Source organism: Theobroma cacao, chromosome 9 (assembly GCF_000208745.1).
Source record: "Theobroma cacao cultivar B97-61/B2 chromosome 9, Criollo_cocoa_genome_V2, whole genome shotgun sequence".
Classification (NCBI taxonomy): Eukaryota; Viridiplantae; Streptophyta; class Magnoliopsida; order Malvales; family Malvaceae; genus Theobroma; species Theobroma cacao.
In genome coordinates this window covers 277,114-300,501 of record NC_030858.1, presented here as the reverse complement: position 1 = coordinate 300,501, position 23,388 = coordinate 277,114, and the positions used below count along the sequence as shown (strand labels likewise).

The window sequence follows — 23,388 nt, the reverse complement described above, 5'->3', positions numbered from 1 at the left end:
AGATGAGGTGTCTGGATGTAAATGAAGGACGAGGAATGTGCCACGTGCTACACAGTGGATTCTCACGATTACAGTCACCGGATAAAAAAAAACGAAAAAGCCTTCTCTGCGTCTTTTTGGGTTTGCAATTAATTTAGTATTACTACCACTATTTCTGCTTCTATTTAACTACGTAGCAATAATTACGTATTTAAATTAAGGATGCACCCCTTTTTTATGATCTGTAAAATTACAATTGAATAATAATAATATATAAAAATAATCATTACATAAAAAAAGAAAACCTAGTTACCTTTTAGTTAAAGGGAAACACAACAAACCATGTTTTACGAGTAAAAAAGAGGAAAAATATATAGATGAGAGCAGAGAAAAAAGAAGGCCAACCCAGCATCATTCCCCGTGCAATATGGTTGATTTAAAGCACTGCGCTGCGGGCTGGGTTCGGCTCCATCCCGGTAAGAATATTTCATAATACTAATATCAAAATTTATCATTGAAAAATATCGGAGATTTTGTTTAATTAACAATGGGAAGCGAGGCAGGGGATAAAATGACATTGATCCCACCAAAAGAATAATAACATTTATCATTAGGAAAGCCCTACACTGTTGTGTAATTAGAGAAATGGATCATCAATCTGTCCAGGGTTTCTGGATAAAACTTTCGTGCAAATAAATAACACGGTCGCTTCACTGTGTTCCACAAGCAAGGCCCCGTAATCACTCTCCTCTGCACCCACAACCAAGAAAAACAGATGGAATAGTTGTTGCTTGTTAGTATGTTTACTTCTTCCAGAAAACATAATGCAAGGAAAAAAAATGAACCTTTCACCTTTGGATCACTCGTGAAATGTACGCTCTTGTCAATGGACTGCAAAGGCAGACAAGTTTCTAAGTCTATACCATGCCACATTCATAAACAAACACCGAAACAAAGATATTTGGGATTGAACAATGTACCGTAAGGTTCCTGAGGAACTCATATGTAATATCTTGAGCCCTAAATGATCTGGGATGCCACTTTGCTTCAGACCAATCAACATATGTTACTGACCTATTTGCGATTCCGCCAGGATCAATCATCTGTAGTACAAGAATTAATTGGGGTAAGGAGGTTGATATTTTTTATTTTCGTGTTGAGGAGGGGGGGGGCCAATAAGGAGGTTGGTTATATGCAATAAACATGAACTAAAGGCAGTTTTGATGCAAGCAGAAGAAACAAGTCCGATGTACCAACATTGAAAAAGGTTGGCAAGTAATGCTCATCTGCATAGCAATTGCGCCCATCCATATTTGGCTGGCACAAAAACATAAGATGTATGTTAATAAAACAACATGCATAATTTTTTTTTTTTCAAAAACTCCATCATATAATGGAATTGTGGTTAGTATTGAAAGTTGGACAAATGAACTTATTATGGTGAGTTTGCAACAGAAACTGATAGAAAAGCAAAATTCTAAGAATTATTCGTACACGTACACTGCAGGTTATAAAAACAAACTAACTGTGATGAGCAGATTACCTTGCAGTAAAGCCTAAATTTTGTGTAATATAGGCTGTCTGCCATAATTATTATAGCATGCTGTCGCTTCAAGGAAAACCACTGAAACAAAATATGAATCAAAACCAACTAAATGTATGAACCATAAAGATAAAACTCTGTTATAAAAAGGGGAACCATATTTAGCACCAAAAACCTTACTGTGTCCTGCCAATCCACTGTAAAAAACACTGAACAACTCAACAAATCTTACACTATGAGCCATTAATTGCTCAGCACAATAAACCAAAAAAATGCAGTAAATCACTATGAAATTTAAAAAAAAAAAAGAAAAGAAAAGGGAAAAGGGGGGGTGGGGGGTGTGGGGAGTTGGTGGGACATTAGAACTGCACTAATTCAGGAAATTGGTTACCCCTATTCTACTGGCAGATCTCTGAAACTGTTTGGCTGGCTTAAATCAGAGATTTCAAAGTTGAATTAACGCAGCATGCAGTAAAATCTATAATCAAAGAATGACCTGATAGCTCATTTATGCACAAAGCAAAATAAACCCAAAAAGTAATTGTCCACAATTGTCTATTGTTATGAACCTGGAATGCCAACGTCACTGAGAAACAAATGGAGGAGTAGAGGATGACATCCTCACTGAAAAAGAAATAACAATCACAAGTACAATATCCACAATATGTTACACTGTATTCCTATATGATATATAAGGAAGCCCTAATGGGGAATTCAGGATTCCTTGATTTTTTGCTTGGTTTTCTATACTGAAACAGTATCAACTATCAACCCTGAAGTCAACTAAGCTTTCAGTGATCATGCACACAATATAAAGTGAAGTTTAGTTCCAACCACTGTTCTAACTAATCTCATGATTAGATTTATCTATAATATGATCTGTAAATTAGATCTGAAAAAACTTGCTTAAATTCCCAAATAGAAATATCATATTCTGTTGTCAAACTCTTCAGTTATTATAGAGGCAAACAAGAATAACAGTAAAACTGATAATACTTAAAATATGCTAAAGCATTTTTTCTTTCACAGTTTATAAAAAATGTCTAAGAACCATAGTAATCTTTTTCCGACATCCCATCCACCATAGGATAGCTTATAAAAGCTATAGTGACTACATAAAAGAGGTGCAAGCTCAAGTGCACTTCAATCAATTCACAGTCTTCAAGCTTACTCAGTTGAGAAAGAAAGGGATGTGGTCCAACTTTAAACAAGAAAATATTTCTAAATTACATTATTGATCAAGGCAGGAATAGCAATATCAATCAACAGGGCTATTCTAACAGATGCCAACTGGAAAGACTTGGCTAATAGCCAGACATCTAGGAGTTCGAAAACATTCTTGAAAAAGTTCCGATATGAACCACATTCCATTTTACACTTGAAATATCAATTTCGTTTTTCTGGAATTGGTTAATAAGCACAAAGCCACGTTATGACAGTAAAAGGATTTACCTGTGAACCTTTCCGGAAAGCGCTCTTTTCAACTTCGGGCATCATATGCTCTGAATACCTCCCGGTTCCATGTGGACCAAGATCCACAAAACTGATGAGAGAGAGAGAGAAATGAATTGCGGGGAAAGTAATTTTTATACACTCTTAATATTTCAAGCAACAAATGAAAAAGGCTTCCATTTTTTTTTCACGAGGTTTTCATACTAAGTTACATGACAGGATAAGAAAACAGTTTCGATGTTGCTTACCTGTCAATAAAGCTGACATTGGTTAGCATCAGGTAGTTGTACACATAGTCAAAGTTGTGTAGTGGTATGCAACTGTAGAACAAGGTTAAAAAAGGAGAGGAAACTTTAGATAAATGCCTATCATAAGAATATTAAGACATGAAATCTGATGCCTCAATTACCTATCTGAGAGCAACACAAACTGCTGGTTATCAGGGTCTAAAAGTGCATGTGCTAACAGTCTCCTCTCAGCATCAACCATGGAAATTTTTCCCCAAACCACCTGCATTAGATAGCTTCTTCTTAGGAGGCACTATATAATGACGTTCAAGCAGACATGTGAAGTCAATGGAGGAAAAAGGAAAACTGAAAAAAGAATTCATCAAAAGTTGGGGAACAGAAGGGGCCATCATCAAAACCAAAATTGCCTGTGCACACCCATCCTTTAAAAGTTTCTTTTTTCCTTTTCCCTTCTTTGCTTTGGTTGAGAACCTTTTCAAGCCTTAAGTAGGCAGAAGATAAACTTAAGCATTCAGAAAGATATACAAGTTCCCCATATATATTTCAGCCAAAGTGTAGGAACACAAAAGAAAAATTCATGGAAATTTGACTGAGAAACTAATTTAACAATCCTCTTCCTTTCTCAACAGATTAAGGCCAATAACACCCTCTCAGAGTAAAATTCAATCATGATTCTCTCAACCTTTTTGATGCAAACAGTTCCAGTAGCTTGATGTTATAATCTTATACCTAACAAAATGCTTAAAATGACTAATTCAACCTACCTTTTCACTGTGAATGTCTCGACCAATAAAATAACGACTTGTGTGTACTGGCTTTCCTTTGGAAGCATGTACAAAAACAGAGAATCTGTGCTCATGGCCCTGCACGAAAAAATTAAATAATGTGATTTGGAATAAAATTTAAACTTGCCAGAGAAGAAAGGAGCTATACCAACTTTGAGAAGGATAAGAAGTTGCACTAGATAACACAGCCAGAAATCATTAAAAAAAAAAAAAAAAGCCAAGGAGATCAAAGTTTTCCATCAAGTAATGATTTGTATTTTCCAACTGTTTCTCAACTAATCAATTTAAAACAAGCTTGTGAAGTGTGAATCAGCCCCCAGAAAAGGCAGTGATTGATATCTTCACATTTGATGTAATTTGTTTGCCTCAAGAAAATTTTAAAAAAGAAGGTAAGAGATCTCAGGCTAGCTTTCAGTTAGAGAAGTTGGGAAAGCCTAGAAACGAAGACTTGAAAACCACTGTTCATTAGACATCAGCATCTATTGCTTTCTTTTGCACTTGTCAGACCTGATGCCAAATTTTATGCCTATCTCTCATTAAAGGTAAGTTTTTTAGCCTTTTTTTTTCCTTTTGATTAAATAGCTAAGGACATTAAAATGTTTGCCTCTGTTTCGGAACTTAATCTGAAAGTTAAACATGCAATGAGTTGAACACTGACACCAAAGTCCATATAACATACAAGTCAATTTCTGACCACCTAGGCAGCCACATAGAAAGAAACAGAAGAATTCTTAGATTGGAAACACTTGCAAATGAGAAGATTCATAAATGATGCAAAGTCAAGACAAAATTATTGATGACCAAGGAACAAAGCCTTACGCGAAAGAACTTATCCCACAGTTCCTCAAAAGGTAATGTCCCTGGAGTCAAAAACAGGAAAGCAATTTTCGATTTCTTCGATAGTATAGGAGGTGTCTTGAGGATTTCCCTAATTACAACCTGAGATATTGTCTCATCATCACTTAATTCCCTAGAAGGAAATGTCGGTGGCTGGTTGTACAAAGTACAACCCCTTGAAGAAAATATATAGCAGGCTGCCGAACTTGTTGGAGGGTAGACATAGGCAGTAATCAAAAATATGCTCACTAAAGTTACCAATACAATAATCCACACTGGCCTCTTCAGATGCGGGCGCTGTCTTGAACTAGACATGACTAGAATATCTTTTACACCTAGCTGCCATGCACGAGTTGTCTTCATCTAGATTGAAGGCAACATATCAGTATCTCAAAGCATCACTCAGTTTCCTTATCTCACCATCTTACTGCTTCACTGTTGAGTGCAAAGAACACTATGCTGATCAGTTTATTGGAATCAGACCGTAATCTGAAATGGGCAAGATGGGAAACAAATACAGCATCAAAGTGATGGATACAAGCATGCTTAATAAACCTCATAAAGCATTTTTTTAGGATAGCAAAAATATAGTATGTAAAGCAAGACCACAGCCACTATTGCTATTTTCAATCACACACACCATGTTTAAAATGCAGATTAAGGGGATCTGATCTCCTTAAGCTTTGCCACAAACAAGGGAACAAAAGTAGAAAATATAGTCATCAAAGGCATAATGGCCAATATAATTGAACCACAATATGAGAGGAGGAGGCATAGAATCATTCTTAGAATTCATGATAACAAGCTTTAAATCTTCAACACTAACTATGAAACCAAACTAGTTTGACAAAAAACGAAAGTAGGAATTTGAAGTTAAGAAGCAAGTGATCCTAACGTTTATTTTAGGTATATGTTAACCCGTTGAGTGATAGAAATATCCAAAACCAACTCTAAAATGTGTTAGTATTATGTAGAATTGGAGGTGATGAAATCTAGCTATAATCTATAATCACATACTATGGAAAACAAGGATTCTCTGAACAGCCAGATACAGACAAATACAGAAGATTTCAGCCTTTAAATCTTGATAGTGAAGGTGTATGCATGATTGTTAAGCAGTAACAATTATGATTATTGATGCATTGGCTCCTACAAACAGTGTTTATCAGATTCCAGCAAATCAACTCTATCTATCAGCCCAATATTAATTCCGATGAAAACCACTGGACCAAACAGAAAAGTCAGCTTCCACCCCCGATTCAAATACCAGTTGAATAAATATGGAAAAGAAAAAATAAAAAATAAAAAAGAAAGAGAGAAATCATAGTCGAAACGAATAAAACTCCGATTTGAATGACATTAGAATTGACATAGCATTACCCCGATGTGATTTCTACGGGAACAGTCAAACTCGATTAAAAATGTGAAAAGAAAGCGGAAGCAACCGATTCATGTTGCTGTCAATCGTAATCCACAGCAATCTAGATAAGGAAGAAGGCGCGTAATCACGACGAAAGGTAAAAGTACCTGGAAAGAAATGTGGCTGATCGAGCAGAGATGCAAAGAGATCAGAAGTAAGTGGAGAGATCTAGTAGGAGTGCTAATATTGAGATCGGCCTTCGGGCTCTCTCATCTTGACTTGGGGTTGAGCCGGCGATTTAGAATGCTCCTAGTAATTTATCTTACTATTACTAGCAAATATTTTTCAAAGTAATTGTAAGTTTATGCTTTAAGTAGTAATTAAATCTCACTGGAATCTTTTCGAGCTCCAACCATGGTGGCCCGTACGGGTATCTCTGTAGTTTACACGGTTAATTTAATTTTGTTATGCTCCTTGTTTCCCTGACTTTTCTTTTTGTCATGCTTTTTCGTATTCCTTTAATGCCTTTTATGCCCTTCGCTACCCGAAATTCTAGTGAGGTTCCATTTTTTTGTCCTTTAAAGAATCATTCAAACTTGGAATTCAATTTCCCATCTCTCTCGGATGAGTTGGATTGGATCACCCTTTTCCTAATTTTACCCTTCACATGATTTCTCCTTGCTTTCTCGCCCACGTATTATCTATATAATCCTAAAAAAAATGAGACATAAATAAACTCATAAACTAACTTTTTTTGGAATTAATACCTAAATACGATAGTCTTTATTTTATATGATCGAATATTTATTCTGGGAAAAAATTCAATTAGTATTTAAAAAAATAACATAAATGTCACGTGATTGTGATTTATTGAAAATTGTTTTAGATTGGACATTTTTATATTAGTTACATCTTTACATGTCCTTTTGACTTTTCTTACAATGAGTCGTGTCTTAACAAGTTCTTTGTAATCTTTTAAACTCAATTTTGGGACCGTACCTAAGTACTAGGGCTCTATTATAGTTTTTTTTTTTTGTACAATTGAATATTTATACCTATTCATGCATCTACAATTACAATAAATATATATACTTTTTATCATTGGGTAAAATTTCAATTAATAGATATTGAAAATAAATAAATGTCACGTTTTTGTGATTTATTGAAAAAGTGTTTTTTTAGATTACACCATTTATATGTAGAAACAATTTTCTAAATTCAGTATATTTAGTTATATATTCAATTCTTAGATATCTTTGCTTAATTCGTCTGACTTTTCTTACAATAAGTCATGACTTTTAAATATTATTTGGAATCTATGAGTTTTAGATTTCTTTGATTTTCGAGGAATAGGGAATTTCTTATTTAAATGGAGAACGGATGCATTTAACCAAGAATTAATGTTCTATAAATGAAGTGCACAAATTTCTAATAAATAAGTTTATTTATCTTCCATTAATTATTATTATTATTACGAGTTCTATTTAATACACTTATCACTCATTATAAATTATAGAATGTGATGTTTACACTCAATGGTGGCATCCTTTATGTACAAATTGTGATGGTTGTTGATTGGTGTAGTGAGAAATATTGATAACAATAAAAGAAGAAATACAATTATGGAGAGCTCAATCTCATATAAAAGGTCTAATCATAAAAAAATAATATATGTTCGATTTAATGATTATTATATTAAAAAACTCGAGATTTAATGTTCAAATTCCTTCTTTATTCCTATTAGAATCTCTTCATATATATATCAAATAAAAAAATTTCTAATTATAAGTAAGAAAAGTTAGATCAAATTATGTAAGTTACATATTTGGTTAAATAAATAAAAAAATAAAATGTTAAAATTGATTAAGGATTAAAGTCAATCAATTCAGTTAATTTTATAAAAGAATCAATAAAATCAGTTGATAAAATTTTTTAATCGATATTATCGATTTAATGGATTGCTTGTAGATAATCCTCAACATTACAATTATATACAATTGAAGTAAAACTTATTAGTTAAAAATTTTAATTGGGTGGGCCTTCCAATACGTTGCTCAACTACCGCTTGTCCACTTACTTGTCATCATGGCCACAGCCTCAAGTTGCGCAGCCCACATTCACAAAGGATAATGCAGAAGTAAAAATCTGCTTAGGTGGCAGCACGTAATCCAGTTCTTAACGGGGTGGTGGATCCTTGTCTGATTTCCGTTCCGACATGGCGACATGGAATCGCCATCATCATCATCATCATCTCAATTCTCTTAAGCCAGGGAGAGGACAGGCAGGAACATCTCTCTGTCAAGGTGAACATCATCTCATCTGCCATAATAATAACTAATATCCGCCATGGCGGCTTATTCCTTCACTCTGTCATCCTTCTTCACCCAACCTACACCCTCCATTTATGGATCGAAACGCTTTAAGCTGTCGTTACAATCTTCGTTTCCGCTCAAGTACCAGCATAACCAGACTTTGAGGATTGTTTCAAGTTCGGTTTCAATCTCCAATCTGGGACTGCGAACCGGCCCGGATGATCTAGTTGCTTCTATTCTCTCCAAGGTTTGACTCGTTTTGAAAAGTATCTGCTTCATTTTCTTCATTCTACATTTTAGTTCCAGGATTATTTACATATTTTAGTATTTTAGTCATTCCTCTACTTTTTAGTCGGTTGAGTCTGGGATCAGACGATGAGAACTGAATTATGAATTAGGTGGTGCAAACGAACGGTGGGGTTTCACTGACCAAAAAAGAGCACGAAGAGGTAGCTGAAGTAGCTGACGAGTTGCAGAAATATTGCGTAGATGAACCAGTAAAATGCCCTTTAATCTTCGGAGGTAAAATCAAAAGAGAATTGTGCTGTTCAACAGCCCAAATTTATGTCACAAATCATTTTTTTTTTAAAGTTTTGGATGCTCTGACCAAATGTAGCGGGGGGATTTGTGTTTCCAGAGTGGGATGTGGTTTACTGTTCGAGGCCTACATCACCAGGAGGCGGCTACAGAAGTGCATTAGGCCGCCTCTTCTTCAGGACCAAGGAAATGATTCAGGCTGTTGAAGCTCCTGACACCGTCAGAAACAAAGTCTCCTTTTCGGTTTTTGGGTTTCTAGATGGAGAGGTTTCGTTGAAAGGTAGGCTCATTGTCCAATTATGAACATAACCTTGATGCTATTTGCATTTTCCAAGCCAGGGTATGGCAATTTTGAGGACATTTTTCTTCGATCTGTCAAACTCAAAGACATTGGACACTGATTTCTTGCCCCTAAATAAGATATGCGGCAGTTCTCATTATCTTTCATGTGTTTTAATTGGCATGAATTTCTATATACTAGCATGCGGTAAACTAATTTTAAAGAGACACCCACTGACAAAACTTGGCATTGCCATGGCGGCCATCTCATAGTTTTCTGACTAATAGAGCAAACTGAATTAGGGACTCAATTTATGTGGTGTGAAATTGTGGATGTCAACTGATAAGTATTCATTCATGCTATGTACAGGAAAGCTGAAGGTACTGGATGGTCAATGGATTCAAGTCATTTTTGAGCCACCTGAACTGAAGGTAGGAGCATTGGACTTCCGATATGGTGGTGAGAGTGAAGTCAAGCTGCAGATCACATACATAGATGAGAAGGTCAGACTGGGAAAGGGCTCCAGAGGTTCCTTATTTGTATTTCAAAGGCGTGGATAGGTGTGCAAGATTGATACTTGCAGATTCATAAACAGAATACTTAAGATCCTTATGTGCTGCCGAAAGTTGCTGTTGTTGTTGAAACTGGCGCAACTGGCGCATGAGAAACCTTAAATGGACATAACCATACAATCTAACTTGTAGGGTCGAAATGCCCTATTTTGCCTGGTCGTGGATTTGGAATCCGTGTGTGATTGTGCCAATGTGTATCCATGCATCTAGAGTATGAAGGATTTGATCTTGCAGATACACGCACACAGTTTCAACATTGTTCTATATGGTTAATGCGAAGTTGCATGTATGGGCATGCTTGAGTATTAAGAACATCATTTTGATGGATCAAACATCAAAATTTAATTTACTCCACATGATATGCTGAATCATGCTTGAATCTCTAGTGTATAGTGAAGATGGAATGGGCAAAGCTCAAGATTTTATCATACATCAGCCTTGATCAATTGATCTTCACAGCAGAGGTAGATAAATAATGAACCATCCATTACTAATTAATGGAAAATGATTCATATGGCGATACAAATACAATCATCACACTAGCAAACACCTTAAATGGACGAAATCATGCAAAATCTAGGTGATAAAGGAGAGAGCATTTCACAAACACAGAGGAAGTCCAACAAACTGGAAAAGTTCTAGAATCCGAAGTTTTTCCAGACAGTTGATTTACTGAGCAGAATAACTCAAATATATCTTGCATATTTTTCAGAACAAACAATACTGCACCTTTTGAACTCTGAAATCCAGGTCAGTTCAATTAATCAACTGAAAACAAGACAGATGATGAAAATTAACCGGGGCCGACTTTGGGAATGTCATAATGCTCAGTTAGATTAGCCAAATACTGGTTAAATTCCTGAATGCGATCACGGTGTGATTTGCTCGCCATCTTTGCCAGTCTTTGAAGCTCAAGTTTGTGCGTCTGCTCCAGGAATTTTCTTTCAGCTGGCGTAAGATGATCCTCAAAAGCATGAGCTTCGCTGCCATCTTGTTCAGTCTCATAGATAACCTCCTCAGTCTGATCTGTTGACAACCCTGTCTTTTCACCTGTCAACCTCCAAATTTGATGAACAAGGTGTAAGTGAAGGCATCAGATAAGCGAAAATGAAGGAGAAATGTACTCCATAAGCAAATCCAGAAGCAAAATCATGATCAGAATTTCAGAAAGTCATTATCAAAGAAGAGTATTTCCTTTAGAGGCCATTGCAAGCTTATTTATCTCCGTTCTACCAAAAGACCAAGAGCTCAAGTTTGCAAAGAGTTAGCAGCGCAGATTCCAATCTTCCAAAGTCATGACTTTGAAGGACATAATTTGCACATGAAGCAGGAAGAAGGCTCAATAAAAAACGGAAATAAGTCCTAAAAAGGCTTATTCCTGATTTCTACCTTGATCAGCTTGGACAGTAAGAAAACCACACCTTGCTCTAGAAAGCTTAAAGCTTACTGAGATTATTCTGCTTAATCATAGATTTTTAACACCCACAACTAATCATCCAACTCTTAAGATTTATATCAAGAAAGTATAGAGATAAATGTCTGAAACAGACACAGAAGGAGGAGATAAAGCAAAACACATGAGGTGGAACCAACCTTGGGAATGGAAGGCAATACGGTGTTTGTGTCTGTTCTTCTTGTTTTTGGAAATGCCATCTGCTTTAACGTGGAGGGGTTTCCCCTTCAGCCTCAGTCTTCCCCCGACAAAGTTCTCGTACGCCGACATCTAAAGATAACACAAATGCAACAACTAATATACTTCGTATATAAACAATGATACGAAAGAATTTTTAGCTGAGAATGCAAATATGCAAGGATTGGTTTTTGGGTTACTCACTTGGAAATACCTCCTGTCTGTATTAAGGACAATCTTCGCGTCGTTTCCTGATTCTCGACGCTGAAGAGGTTGTTTTCTTCCTCCGCAGCACCCAACAGTCCCGCAGGTTCTGGAAACGAACGAGGCATTTCCAGAATCCATACCACAGGCCTTTTATAGTGAAAAATGAACAAATAAATAAAAAGAGAACCACCCTGACTTAGCCTCGAGAAACGCTGTCGTTTCACCCATAGTACATTTACCACAACGTGGGGGTTCGGGTGAGTGGTCACCAGACTCATCACCATCAGAACCCATTGCTGGTAAAGAAAAGTTACAGTCTTTATGTACCAAGAAAAAGAAAAGCTACAGTCTTTACTCTTGACGCCGTTGCTAGTAGTACAATTATAATACCAAAAGTTAGTGATGGCAATGGCGATTTCAGCGTGTGGTGCTTGTCTTCAGTGGAAGAATTCCAGCTCTCATTCTTCAGGTTTTTGTATCCTAATCAGAATCAAACTATTAAATATTCGTCTGCAACTTTGTATTAATCTCAATTCTCGAATCAAAATTATCAGGTAAAGGCTGCAAATACACTGGTCAATCCGTGGTAAACTTCCTGCTCCGCCCCCTCTGTTTCATGTCAAATTCATGTTTCAAGATTATAAATAACAGCTAGTAACAACTATGAGGCTTCGATTGGTGGGACTGGGCAGAAAGCATTGCCTGTTCGAATCCTATCGGTAGGAAAAAAGAGGTCTCCTGGTGTGCAATTACTGGTGGATGAATATATCGCAAAGCTCAAATGTTATTGTCATGTTGATGATGTTCAAATTCGGTCCAATCCTAAAAATGCACGGTACTCTTTCCTTTATGTCTTTATGTGCTCATTTTTTATGCCATCTAAGAACTGTAATTTTATGGGTGAATTTGTTCTTGACTTCTTGTAGCAATGCGAGGGCTCAGGTTGATGATGAAGACACGGCTGTTGTCAACCTTATCAGGTCCGATGATTGGGTAGGGCCTCAAACACCATTCAACTTAACTTCTTATTTCTGTTTGCCTGCTTGTCTTCCAGCTCTTTATTAGGCACCTTTAACCTTTGTAATGTTCACAAATTTAGTTTTGTTGGAGCATTCAGCCTTGATTTGCAACTATTTACCTCTCTACTTGTAGGTGGTGATGTTGGATGAGCATGGACTAGATATTGGGTCTGAGCACATGGCCGAATTGTTAGGAGATGCTGGGAATACGGTATGGAATAAAAACCATTACAATGATTATTGGGAATGAATGAAAATACATTTATCCTGTTGCTTAAGTCTTATTTGAGTATATGAAACCAACTGACTGTGGAAAATACTCAGAACTAAATTGGCATCAAATAGCTTCTGGTAAGGTAGGTGCGTATGCAGCTGGAATTGTAAGTGTTGTCATACATATTTTGCATTGCTCCTTGAGATAGATATTAGCCATCACCATCAAGCTCGTTTCTAGCTAGATACCTCCTTCCATTTATCAGATGCTTGAAATTGCAAATGTTTTAGAAGCCAGAACAATTCTGGGATCATATTCACTTTTTGATCCTTGATCACAATGCACTGATATAGGACATTATGAAGCATACTTTGTAACTCCGTATTGGTTGAATTTGATATTTAAAAGACTGACTCATGTATAGTATAAGTGTTTTTGCAATTTTCCATGTTATAGGGAGCTTTAAGGTTATCGTTTTGCATTGGTGGACCTTATGGTCATGGACAACAAATACGAGAACGTGCAAACGTATCAATCAAGTTGTCTTCAATGGTATTGAATCATCAAATTGCACTAGTTGTGCTCCTGGAACAACTTTATAGGTGAGAAGAGGTTAACAGTTCCATCTTCAGTATCATCTCATACATCCAATCTCATGGAACATTGAAAAACATTCATTACAGAAATCATATTTGTTGGTTATAACTTATAACAAACAATGCTAATTTGACATCAAGGTGATTTTCAGTCATGTTTGTACATTTGCTGCTTGCAGCCTTCTTCAATCTAATTTTGAATGATAAAGGATAATTCATCAAGAAAAGAAAAAAAAAGGAAAGAAAAAGGTGGTTCCTGTCACCATAAATGAGCAATAATTTTAACTATCTTGAAGTAAAAGCTCTTGGTGAAATTTCCCAGCTACTTCTTATAGAACAGGGGTTTGAATTTTGATCCACTTAGGTGGAATCGGGACTATTGGTTGGTATAGTGATTCCGCTATTGCTGTCCTATGCAGCATATCAGAAAGTTTCAGTTGCCTTTGTGTTTGTGTCAATCAATAGTGCAGAAGGACTCATCTCTCATTGTTGCTTGAGCTGGATATAGATGGGAAGTTATTGGAGATATTATTGAGATAAGACAATACTTGGATTGTTAGGAGTGGTTGCTTTCTCTTAACAGTTAATGGTGGATGGTTATATTGTCTGGTCAAATTTGTTAAACTTTATTGAACTCTTTAGGTCTGGGTCACAAGTGCAATTATATCTCGTTTTCCTCTTTTGCTTTTCTTTTTGGGACATCATTCGTGAGACATCTTAAACTTGCTCTGTTCTCTGGATATTGCTTAGTGCTTAGCAGCAACCTATGTTTTATAACTCTCTGCCCTTTACCCTATGAGAGTTGATATATAATTTGATTTCAGGTCATGGACTATTCTGAAAGGACAAAAGTATCATCATTAGCCATCTTCATGTTGTGAATCATGGCACTTAGGTAATTCTGAAATCATTATCTGATGCTTCTCCTCCTTTACACTATTTGCTTATGCTATGGATATGGTAACTGAAATGCTCTTTTCAGCTCTTCCCCTCTCTTTCCCAATCTTTTACATCATTCCTGGTCGTAGAATAAGGCTAGGTTGGTGATTGGTGGTTGCTTTGCCCACGTTAAAAAACAAGCCACTAGGAATGCACCATGCATGTGATTAGGCACGAAATCTCTTCATTCATTTTCCCCCTTTTTTTGTTCCAAGCTATAAAATTGAAATCTTATGTTCACTTGTTCAGGTTTATCATTAATTATCAGGCCTTCAGAAAGATTAACTCCATTTGTCACAGGTAGTGAGTTAAGATTACTTAATAGTTAGCTAATCTACAGTCTTCATTTCCGTCAGTGTAGCATTGTTCTTACCATGTTCTTTGTGACCCTGTTGCCTTAATTGAACCCTTAGCTAGTAATAGACGTATGTACGCGTACTGCACTTCTTTTGTCTATCTATTTCTTTTTCTGGTTATATAATGGTACTTTCCTTTTCTATCATTTCACTTCTGCATGTGCAGATTGAAGTTTTCATGAAAACCTGCATTCCTGTTCTTGTGTTTGGCAATTGCAGCAAATGGACTAGATTGGACTTATCTGTGTTTGCTGCAGACTGACACAACAATTTTGGTGAGGCATAGACAAAGTTTGGAGCTTGTTGAAGCCCTCACCATGTAACTGATGCCTTTATTGTATCATCTACTTACAGCTTAGAGACATCTTGCATCACTGAACCATACAAAATTGTAGGTGTAAAAAACTTTTCCTTCATGTTCAAGGCAATCTAATTGTTGAGTAAACTATGAACAAACAAGAAAGAAAAATTGTTGGTTGAATGGAGTGAATGTTACCAAGAAAAATTGCGTTGTCTTGATCAACGATTGCTCTGACTTTTGGCATTCCTAGTTCGACAGTTTTGTCCAGCAGCAGGTTCTATCTGGATAGGCTTATCCTGGGGAAGTTTGATTAGTCAAATGAGTAGCTATTCTGATGTCAAGATCCAACATCATACATACGATGAAACGAAAGACATGAAACCCGAATAGCCCAAAATGCTGCATCAGTATGGTCGAGAAGCAGAAATTGTCTAATGATATCTGTATTCTGTATCATAAATTAGACGAGATGTGTTCATATGATTCAAGAAGAGATGATGCTAGTGCAACTATGCATCTTTCTTTTCCAAAATAGGAAAGCAAACCTTGACTGCACCTTTGTCAAGGAAGCTTCCTTGCTAAATTTACAAGCATGTTTTATTTTTTTCATAAAAAAGGCACAGGACAGTCTGTAGATCATGAATTGGACCCCAAACTGTAAGGGAGTTGGAGCCTGAAGTGGGCCAAGCTGCATAATGAAGCTGGCTTAGAGCTTGCCATCTGCTGTCATGCAAGTCTGGGTTACTTTTTGAAAGACAAAGCTGTGGCTGCTATTGAGACAAATCCGTTGAGAAATTTAAGAACCTGTCTACAGGTTAAGAAAGCGCCACGTCCTTCATATCCACATGTCAACTGCCTAACTGCTTAATAGTTTGCCAGCTACAAAGCCCCAACTACATGTATCATGGCCATTCTTCCTTCATCCTCTTTACTTTCACAGAGAAAACTGATCTACCCGTCTTCGATATTTGCATATTCAAGTCATATTAGGTTCCGTCTTGGCTTCCAAATCATGAGTTCCACTTCAAAATCCGAACCCAAATCCGTTTCTTCTTCTACAATCTACCAGGTCCCGGGACTAGACTCCCATGAAATGGACAGCATTGCGGAGAAAACCTTTGAAAGGTACTCATCAAAGACAGTGAAGAGGAACGGGAAAGGGATTTCCATAGTTTGGTATAGGAATGATCTGAGAGTGTTAGACAACGAGGCTTTGTTTAAGGCTTGGGTTTCTTCTGAGGCCATTTTGCCTGTTTACTGCATCGATCCTCGTCTCTTTGAGACTACCTATTGCTTTGGTTTCCCAAAGACTGGAGGTATCATTTCTGAATCCGCCATTAGTATTACTAATAATACTATTATTTTATTCATTTCTATTTTCTTTCCATTTGTTTCTTGCTAGCTTTGAGAGCGCAATTTATTATTGAATGCTTGGCTGATTTGAAGAAGAATTTGATGAAGAAGGGCCTTGATCTTCTCATTCAACGTGGGAAGCCAGAGGACATTCTTCCTTCTCTTGCAAAAGCTTTTGGAGCTCACACAGTTGAGTGCCTACCACTTCAAGCTATAAATGAATCTATGGTTTATAATTTCTTTCTGAGTCATTGAATTTACATAATGCGCATTTTTGAATACTAATCTAATCAGGTATATGCACATAAAGAAACCTGCAGTGAGGAGCTACAAGTTGAAAGACTGGTCACGCGAGGTCTGAGAGGGGTGGTGTTATCACCTGCTCAAGGGAATTCTACGAGTTCAAGTTCAACTCACAATCCTAAGCTAGAACTTATATGGGGCAGCACCATGTATCACTTAGATGACCTTCCAATCAGTATCAGCAGTTTGCCAGACGTGTATACTCAGTTTCGTAAGGCATGATTCTACATTTTGTCATTTTCGGTTCATCATGGTTTGGTGTGAATGACTGTAAGAAGGTTGTGTGTGTTAGATATTGTTAACAGAAGTTAACACTTGCAGTCTGTTGAAGCCAAATGTGCCATACGAGGGTGCATCAGACTTCCAAAATCTCTTGGGCCAGCTCCTAGTATCGATGACTGGGGACATGTTCCTTCAATTGAGCAGCTTGGACTTCAATCAGAAAAGGCAAGCTAACATGCCATATATAGTATGCATACAAATATTCAACAAGCATTGAGAATGATAGTGATTATATGAGTTTTTCTTTTATTATTCTTCTTCAAATGACAGGCTACAAAAGGAATGAGATTTTTGGGAGGCGAAACTGCTGCATTGAGCAGAGTATCAGAGTACTTCTGGAAGAAGGCAAGATGAATTGGCTCATTTACCAATTTACTTGCATGATATGTGTTAGGCGGAGAATGTAATACTATAACATGGGCAGTTGATAACAGTGAGGTAAAAAGAAAAAATTGCTCAGATTTTGCTGCCTTCATTAATCAGTCTCAATTGCATGCTTTTATAGGACTCGTTAAAAGTATACAAGGAGACAAGGAACGGAATGTTAGGACCTGATTACTCAACGAAGTTCTCTCCATGGCTTGCTTCAGGAAGTCTCTCTCCTCGATTCATATATGAAGAGGTTTGCAAACTTTCTGAACTTTTCCTTTGCTGTTGTTACATAACCATGTTGTATGATGGAAATGATGATTTTAACTCAGGCAGGTATTTTGGTTAATGCTATTAGGTAAAGAGATATGAAAAGGAAAGGCTAGCGAATGACTCCACATACTGGTACCTTCCATTGCTCTTGCTGTCAGCGGAAAACATTTGCTTCCTTACTCTTCTCAATATGAAATTTGTTGCAGGGTGTTGTTTGAATTGATATGGAGGGATTACTTCAGATTTCTTTCGATCAAATATGGGAATTCAATTTTCCATTTAGGTAAAGATCGAAATTAGTTGAATTTCTTTAGGAGTAAATTAATGTTTTTGTGGTGAAATTCTGTCACTGTTTGAGTAGAAGACCAACATTCTTTGAACAAATGCGTATGAATCAATGGTCATTATCATATCATTTGACAAATTTAGCTAATGTAGGTGGCCCCAGAAAAGCGGAAAGGGGATGGAGTCAAGAACAAAAATTGTTTGAATCTTGGAGAAATGGCTGCACCGGGTACCCTCTTATAGATGCAAACATGAAGGAACTCTCAGCCACTGGATTCATGTCAAATCGAGGCCGGCAGGTAAACAATAAGTCATGCACATTGTCTAATTTTCTTTCTTTTTTTTTCCCTGTAGAATATCAGTAGAATGGAAATGTCCCTGGATTCTCATCATAAACTAGCTTGTTCAAATCCTTAGATAACACCTACATCTTCATTTTGTTTTTCTGGGAATCCAGCATGCTGTTAAACATGTTTGCAACATTACCAATGGCTAGTCTACTCATCTGCAGATTGTATGTTCCTTTCTTGTTCGAGACATGGGAATTGACTGGCGTATGGGAGCAGAATGGTTCGAAACATGCCTTTTAGATTATGACCCATGTTCCAACTATGGAAACTGGACGTATGGTGCAGGTGAATTCACATGTGCATTTCCTTTCTTAAGCATCTATATTTAGAATCTAGCTAGCCTGAGGTCTTATCCTAACATTAACTACTGCTCCTTCTTCTAAGGAGTTGGAAATGACCCTAGAGAAGATCGCTATTTCAGCATCCCAAAGCAAGTACGTGCACTTTGATATCTAAATTTCTGAACAAATTTTCTACTTGCATTTAGATTAGTTTGCTTACATCAGTTCTTTTCAGCAAAAATATTGTTAAGATAAATGATTTTTCAGGCACAAACATATGACCCTGAAGGCGAGTATGTGGCGTATTGGTTACCAGAGCTTCTTGCCCTTCCCAGAGATAAGAGGAACTTTCCTGGAAAATCATATATTGAGCAAGTTGTACCTCTCAAATTCGGGAACACTAACAGGCATCATAATCAAAGCGTGGGGAGAAGAAGCAAATCTGGTGGGAGACAGTTCCAGGGACACAGGAGATGAAACAAGGAAAAACATCCAAGGGGAAACATATTTTACATATTCTGAATATCTTTTAAATATCATTCTCGCATTTCTTTCGATCAATTTCACCTTGGAAAGATGATAAGAATTGGTAATATAGCATTCATTATTTTTGAGTTTAAACAAAAATTATGTTTGTGTGTGGAGCCAAGTGGCTGAAAAGAATGGACATTCACCCAGCATCAGCATGGTATGGGGAAACTACAGGCGCGAACTAGATCAAGGGCGTATAAAATTGAACATTTTTGGGTGACAATTACAACAGCAGCTCTATCTGGCAACTGTTGTGTATATTGTATAACTACAATGAAACCAAGTTGATTCCTGTGGAATTGCTAAACCTTTTGCCTGTATAAAGATCTACGCCGGTCTTCTGCAAAGACAAAAAGGTATTCAAAAAGGAATTCTTATTAATCGAAACTTTGAGATATCAATCTCTTGTAGTTTATGAACACTCACCTCAGATTTGAAAAACAACCACTGCACTCTAAATTTGTAATAGTGATATTCAAGTCTTTCTCCTTTTAGCACCAAAGTGAGATCTCAGCTACACAGCCATTGACAGAAGGTAAGAGAATTGTTAATATAAATTATAAAGCATGAATCAATAAGCAAAACTGTAATCCATATAGCACAAGCCTCTAACTTTAGCAGTCGTGGAAACATAGTGTTATTTCTTAAATTTCATGACAAAACATGATAAACCAACCCTGTCCTAGATAACTTAATTATACTATGGAACCATAAGCCAAATTTTAATTAACAATAGAGAAACCAGGCCAAGTAAAAAATAGCCAGTGGAGACAGAAGGTAAATCCCAAGAAACTACAATGTTAAACAATGAGGTTGTGTTTGTCAAATAAATCAAATGCAACACTTCCAATAGCCTAACCAGAAAGACATTCTCAGCAACATATTCCCAAAAACTGCTCCAGAATCGTAAATAAAGGGGACATACCTGTTCTATGTACTTCAAATGTATTAGAACTTGTTCTGTTTCCAACTCCTAGAAAAAGGATAAAACTATATCATTATGTAATAATAAGGTCCATTACAAACAGAAGGAGAGAAGAAAGAGAATCTGTTTATGGAAAAAACAGACCTTCTAGAATGTTCATTACTTATAACAAAAATACCCAAGAAATAAAGTTCGTTCATTCAAAGTGCTTTCATTTGTCTAGATTAAGCTTTTGGTAAGAACTAAGCTCACTACTAGTGAAATACAATAGAAAAACTGTTTAAGATTTACGAAGAAAAATGCATGGAAAAGTAGATGACGATTTAAAGTGCATACTCACACGCACACCACACGACATATCTACTCTTGTAACATGCAAGACAGAATGTAGCAGAGCAAACCTCTTACTAAGCAGGAAGTGTTCAAAATAATAGAGAAGACTAGAAGAATACCTGAGGAACAGCACAATCAGCGTGGGCTGGGTCCCAAACAACAGCAGAAGAACAGTCCCAGTCATCAGTTTGGACTTCAGAAAGTGGTGCCCTGTATTATCAGGGCTTCAAGTAAGTAAAAGGGATGTATGAAAGTGATGCATGTATTTTTTTTTACTTTTAAGTGCACAATTACATTGGATAAGGGAAAAAAATTTGATAAAGTGCCAGTGAGATGCAAAATGTGCCTTCTCATTTAAAGAAAATAAAAGAACTTCATATCTGTGCTCCATAAAGTTATGTACCTATTGCATCGTGACAATATCAGTCACAAAATGATATGATAAGAAAATAAAAGAACTTCATATCTGTGCTCCATAAAGTTATGTACCTATTGCATCGTGACAATATCAGTCACAAAATGATATGATAGAGATTTTGCCTTCTTATTACAACAAATCTTATGAGCATTAGCCCATACAACAATAGCAGCAGGGAGGTAGAATTACCATGAAAATTTTTCCTCTATTTTTAGGGAAGTTAACAAAAGACAAACTGGTAGAATTGCTCTCACAATTGTTTTAGAATTTCCTCTAACACTTGTGATCCAGGTGGACTTTGCATCCCTACAGGATAGGAAAAGAGGAGAAAGTATGCATTTGTATTTACCTGCGCCATTTCCCACATGCAGTTCCTTCAACACAATTTCTTGCATCATCATAATGGACTTCTCGACATTGGAGCCAATTACTCAAGGAATTGGACTTGGAAAACCAGTCTGACCAGTGGACCTGAGAAGCCACAATACCTGTTATTCCACCCCAATATTTCCCAAATCCTATTTTCAAGATTTAGCTATTCTCAAAGTCGAAGCTTTACAGCCAAAGAAGATCCACTAGCCATGCTGAAAAAGATTTCTTACATTTGAAGCAACAGTTTCTGCTGGATCCAATTCCAATGGCTCACCAAAGAAATAATCATCACTGCACCATCAAAGAAAACAGTATTACAAAAGAAAGGATACTGTTACAACTTCAGTTCACCAATAAATCCACATAGTAGGAGTATTCATAAAAGAGCTAGATAGCAAGATCAAGTAGAAGTTGCCTGGATATTTACCATAGCACTAGAACTTGGCTCCTATATAACCATCACAGAATACTCTAAATTAAAAGTTGGAAAGAGGAACAAGTACAAGAAACATATGCTTGCTAACATATATAATATTACTTTGTAGATCTAAAGGTATAACATACTTAGGAACTTGACCAGACCACTCAGGAACTTCTGCTTGGAATGGTTTGCCAATTCTGACATGGGACACGTATGGCTCAGGGTATTTCAACATGATTGCTATTGGACCCATTTCAAATTTAGCTGTTGCTCTCCTCCAACTTGGAATAGGTGATTTAAGAAAGGAAGTTTCTTGGAGAACTTTCGAATTCATATTTGAACAGTGATGGCAAAACCACTCATCTGTTGGCAACTTCTTTAACCTAGGGTTCAAACAAAATATATGATATGCCTCTTCACAATGATCACAAAGTAACATTTCCAGTGTACTTTCAGAATTACCACACTGTTTACAAGTTTGGGTAAAAGCCCAATCATTACAAACTTCTGGAGGTTGTGTGAAAGGACTACTTGTACTAGACCACTCGTTTACAGGCAACCCTTGACTATTGAGAACAGAAATGCACAGATCTCTTATAGAGCGGTCTTCCTTTACCTCCTCTACTCCTTTAATATCACCATAGGGTTTATTGACTTCAGTCTTATTAGTAACACCAAAACAATCCCCCATCTTGCCTTCCAGTAAATGAAAACTATCAGATCTACTCGTTTTATCAGAGAGTATCAACTGTGATTCAGAATCATGGTCAAAACTCATAGATAATTTAATGTCTAAACCAGGACCACTATCAAGCCCTTGTGAATTTGCAAGAGCATCAGAACCAACTAGATCTCTTTCATATTTGTGTGCAGCAGTAATAGGACCTGTAGCAACCAAATTATTTCCATACAAGATTTGAGTCTTTGAAGGACTTCCGCTGACTGTAGATGAAGGCAGTTCATCTGCTTCTGGCTCACCAGGAAACACAATAATGGCGTTATTCAGAAGCTTCCTTCGTTTGCAAGGCAGAGTTGGTTCAGAAGTCATACATGTATTGCTGGCAGTCAGCAGCTTTGATCCACCGTGAAGGATTTCACCACATTCCAAACCCTGCCAGTGCTCTACAAACATATTCCTGCCACCACTGTTAACAGAACATTGGTTTCAACATTTGCAAATCGTTTCAGCACACACCAAGAGCAAAAATTCACCGATTAGAATTTAGTAAGTGTGCATGTTCGCAAAAATAAGATTATATCCAATAAACAATGATAAATTTAACAAAAACAAATAATAAATCTAAAATTTTCGAGTATATTGTTTGTCAATGAACACCTAGTGGAGTATCTTACAAGAAAGTTCAATCATTTGCAACATGTCTATATCTCACAAATATTCAAGTAGCGAATCCAGTTTATCCATTTTTTAGCGAATAATCAAAGTCATGGCTTAGATTGATTCCAACATATAACGGAACAGAAATTAAACTTTTGTCGAGAGACAGAGACATGCAGCATCTTCACCGACAGAACCAAATCTTTGTCTAAAACAAATAAACAACAAAATAGACAAGAACATCTTTCAGAAATTAGAATTACCGGGAAATTGAAGTAAAGATTTTTCCTTTTGCTGGAATTCTACTCTACAAATTACAAGTTGCAATAGAAAGGTGAAGGAGCGGTTAGCCTTTTAAACCGCGGATGTGGGTTGCACTTTGCGAGTGA

At 36.7% G+C, this 23,388-nt stretch overlaps 6 protein-coding genes across 8 annotated transcripts; 3 read left to right on the top strand and 3 right to left on the bottom strand.

The window, feature by feature from the left end:
* LOC18587607 lies at positions 472 to 6,642 on the bottom strand. Of its 2 annotated transcripts, none has more exons than XM_007011501.2 (11): positions 6,372 to 6,642; positions 4,827 to 5,333; positions 3,987 to 4,085; positions 3,384 to 3,484; positions 3,223 to 3,294; positions 2,975 to 3,065; positions 1,523 to 1,603; positions 1,237 to 1,296; positions 960 to 1,082; positions 832 to 870; positions 472 to 729 (listed from the first exon to the last, which is right to left on the bottom strand). In XM_007011501.2, the coding sequence occupies exons 2-11, from the start codon at positions 5,205 to 5,207 to the stop codon at positions 601 to 603; spliced, it is 1,176 nt and encodes a 391-aa protein (XP_007011563.2). In that variant the 5' UTR covers positions 5,208 to 5,333; positions 6,372 to 6,642; the 3' UTR covers positions 472 to 600. The 2 variants fall into 2 exon arrangements, with proteins under 2 accessions (XP_007011563.2, XP_007011562.2); XM_007011500.2 differs by having other exon boundaries at positions 4,827 to 5,279.
* On the top strand, positions 8,307 to 10,276 carry LOC18587606 (probable plastid-lipid-associated protein 8, chloroplastic). Its single transcript, XM_007011499.2, has 4 exons — positions 8,307 to 8,763; positions 8,915 to 9,038; positions 9,154 to 9,333; positions 9,703 to 10,276. The coding sequence occupies exons 1-4, from the start codon at positions 8,551 to 8,553 to the stop codon at positions 9,891 to 9,893; spliced, it is 708 nt and encodes a 235-aa protein (XP_007011561.2). The 5' UTR covers positions 8,307 to 8,550; the 3' UTR covers positions 9,894 to 10,276.
* On the bottom strand, positions 10,504 to 11,900 carry LOC18587605 (protein FAM32A-like). Its single transcript, XM_007011496.2, has 3 exons — positions 11,740 to 11,900; positions 11,499 to 11,628; positions 10,504 to 10,955 (listed from the first exon to the last, which is right to left on the bottom strand). The coding sequence occupies exons 1-3, from the start codon at positions 11,878 to 11,880 to the stop codon at positions 10,699 to 10,701; spliced, it is 528 nt and encodes a 175-aa protein (XP_007011558.2). The 5' UTR covers positions 11,881 to 11,900; the 3' UTR covers positions 10,504 to 10,698.
* On the top strand, positions 12,013 to 15,679 carry LOC18587604 (putative RNA methyltransferase At5g10620). Of its 2 annotated transcripts, XR_001929420.1 has the most exons (9): positions 12,013 to 12,211; positions 12,297 to 12,328; positions 12,435 to 12,577; positions 12,669 to 12,735; positions 12,895 to 12,972; positions 13,432 to 13,577; positions 14,396 to 14,466; positions 14,760 to 14,810; positions 15,033 to 15,679. XR_001929420.1 is itself a non-coding variant. In XM_007011495.2 (8 exons), the coding sequence occupies exons 1-7, from the start codon at positions 12,145 to 12,147 to the stop codon at positions 14,433 to 14,435; spliced, it is 573 nt and encodes a 190-aa protein (XP_007011557.2). In that variant the 5' UTR covers positions 12,013 to 12,144; the 3' UTR covers positions 14,436 to 14,466; positions 15,033 to 15,679. The 2 variants fall into 2 exon arrangements, 1 of the variants encoding a protein (XP_007011557.2); XM_007011495.2 differs by lacking the exon at positions 14,760 to 14,810.
* On the top strand, positions 15,771 to 19,270 carry LOC18587603 (cryptochrome DASH, chloroplastic/mitochondrial). Its single transcript, XM_018127201.1, has 12 exons — positions 15,771 to 16,483; positions 16,570 to 16,709; positions 16,815 to 17,039; positions 17,145 to 17,270; positions 17,376 to 17,450; positions 17,611 to 17,727; positions 17,833 to 17,879; positions 17,954 to 18,030; positions 18,186 to 18,331; positions 18,544 to 18,667; positions 18,767 to 18,816; positions 18,931 to 19,270. Exons 1-12 carry the CDS (start codon positions 16,072 to 16,074, stop codon positions 19,138 to 19,140), a joined length of 1,749 nt encoding a protein of 582 aa, XP_017982690.1. The 5' UTR covers positions 15,771 to 16,071; the 3' UTR covers positions 19,141 to 19,270.
* On the bottom strand, positions 19,211 to 23,365 carry LOC18587602. The gene is made up of 8 exons (XM_018127202.1): positions 23,263 to 23,365; positions 21,807 to 22,808; positions 21,473 to 21,533; positions 21,220 to 21,341; positions 20,572 to 20,662; positions 20,120 to 20,167; positions 19,621 to 19,708; positions 19,211 to 19,534 (listed from the first exon to the last, which is right to left on the bottom strand). Exons 2-7 carry the CDS (start codon positions 22,793 to 22,795, stop codon positions 19,670 to 19,672), a joined length of 1,350 nt encoding a protein of 449 aa, XP_017982691.1. The 5' UTR covers positions 22,796 to 22,808; positions 23,263 to 23,365; the 3' UTR covers positions 19,211 to 19,534; positions 19,621 to 19,669.

What these genes read in the sequence shown, in the direction of transcription:
- LOC18587603 (XM_018127201.1), top strand. Translation starts at nt 16,072, where the DNA reads ATGGCCATTCTTCCTTCATCCTCTTTACTTTCACAGAGAAAACTGATC. An exon ending in AAGCTTTTGGAGCTCACACA is followed by an intron (nt 16,710 to 16,814) that starts GTTGAGTGCCTA and finishes TAATCTAATCAG; the next exon opens with GTATATGCACATAAAGAAAC. An exon ending in GCGAATGACTCCACATACTG is followed by an intron (nt 17,880 to 17,953) that starts GTACCTTCCATT and finishes AATTTGTTGCAG; the next exon opens with GGTGTTGTTTGAATTGATAT.
- LOC18587605 (XM_007011496.2), bottom strand. Translation starts at nt 11,880, where the DNA reads ATGGATTCTGGAAATGCCTCGTTCGTTTCCAGAACCTGCGGGACTGTT. An exon ending in CAGACAGGAGGTATTTCCAA is followed by an intron (nt 11,629 to 11,739) that starts GTGAGTAACCCA and finishes TGTTATCTTTAG; the next exon opens with ATGTCGGCGTACGAGAACTT. An exon ending in TATTGCCTTCCATTCCCAAG is followed by an intron (nt 10,956 to 11,498) that starts GTTGGTTCCACC and finishes GGAGGTTGACAG; the next exon opens with GTGAAAAGACAGGGTTGTCA.
- LOC18587604 (XM_007011495.2), top strand. Translation starts at nt 12,145, where the DNA reads ATGGCAATGGCGATTTCAGCGTGTGGTGCTTGTCTTCAGTGGAAGAAT. An exon ending in TTCCAGCTCTCATTCTTCAG is followed by an intron (nt 12,212 to 12,296) that starts GTTTTTGTATCC and finishes CAAAATTATCAG; the next exon opens with GTAAAGGCTGCAAATACACT. An exon ending in AATACACTGGTCAATCCGTG is followed by an intron (nt 12,329 to 12,434) that starts GTAAACTTCCTG and finishes GGGACTGGGCAG; the next exon opens with AAAGCATTGCCTGTTCGAAT.
- LOC18587602 (XM_018127202.1), bottom strand. Translation starts at nt 22,795, where the DNA reads ATGTTTGTAGAGCACTGGCAGGGTTTGGAATGTGGTGAAATCCTTCAC. An exon ending in GCATGTGGGAAATGGCGCAG is followed by an intron (nt 20,663 to 21,219) that starts GTAAATACAAAT and finishes CTGATAATACAG; the next exon opens with GGCACCACTTTCTGAAGTCC. An exon ending in CTGATTGTGCTGTTCCTCAG is followed by an intron (nt 20,168 to 20,571) that starts GTATTCTTCTAG and finishes TCCTTTTTCTAG; the next exon opens with GAGTTGGAAACAGAACAAGT.
- LOC18587606 (XM_007011499.2), top strand. Translation starts at nt 8,551, where the DNA reads ATGGCGGCTTATTCCTTCACTCTGTCATCCTTCTTCACCCAACCTACA. An exon ending in TTGCTTCTATTCTCTCCAAG is followed by an intron (nt 8,764 to 8,914) that starts GTTTGACTCGTT and finishes ATTATGAATTAG; the next exon opens with GTGGTGCAAACGAACGGTGG. An exon ending in TGGAGAGGTTTCGTTGAAAG is followed by an intron (nt 9,334 to 9,702) that starts GTAGGCTCATTG and finishes TGCTATGTACAG; the next exon opens with GAAAGCTGAAGGTACTGGAT.
- LOC18587607 (XM_007011501.2), bottom strand. Translation starts at nt 5,207, where the DNA reads ATGAAGACAACTCGTGCATGGCAGCTAGGTGTAAAAGATATTCTAGTC. An exon ending in TTTGTGTTGCTCTCAGATAG is followed by an intron (nt 3,295 to 3,383) that starts GTAATTGAGGCA and finishes CTTGTTCTACAG; the next exon opens with TTGCATACCACTACACAACT. An exon ending in CTTTCCGGAAAGGTTCACAG is followed by an intron (nt 1,604 to 2,974) that starts GTAAATCCTTTT and finishes ATTTTGTTTCAG; the next exon opens with TGGTTTTCCTTGAAGCGACA.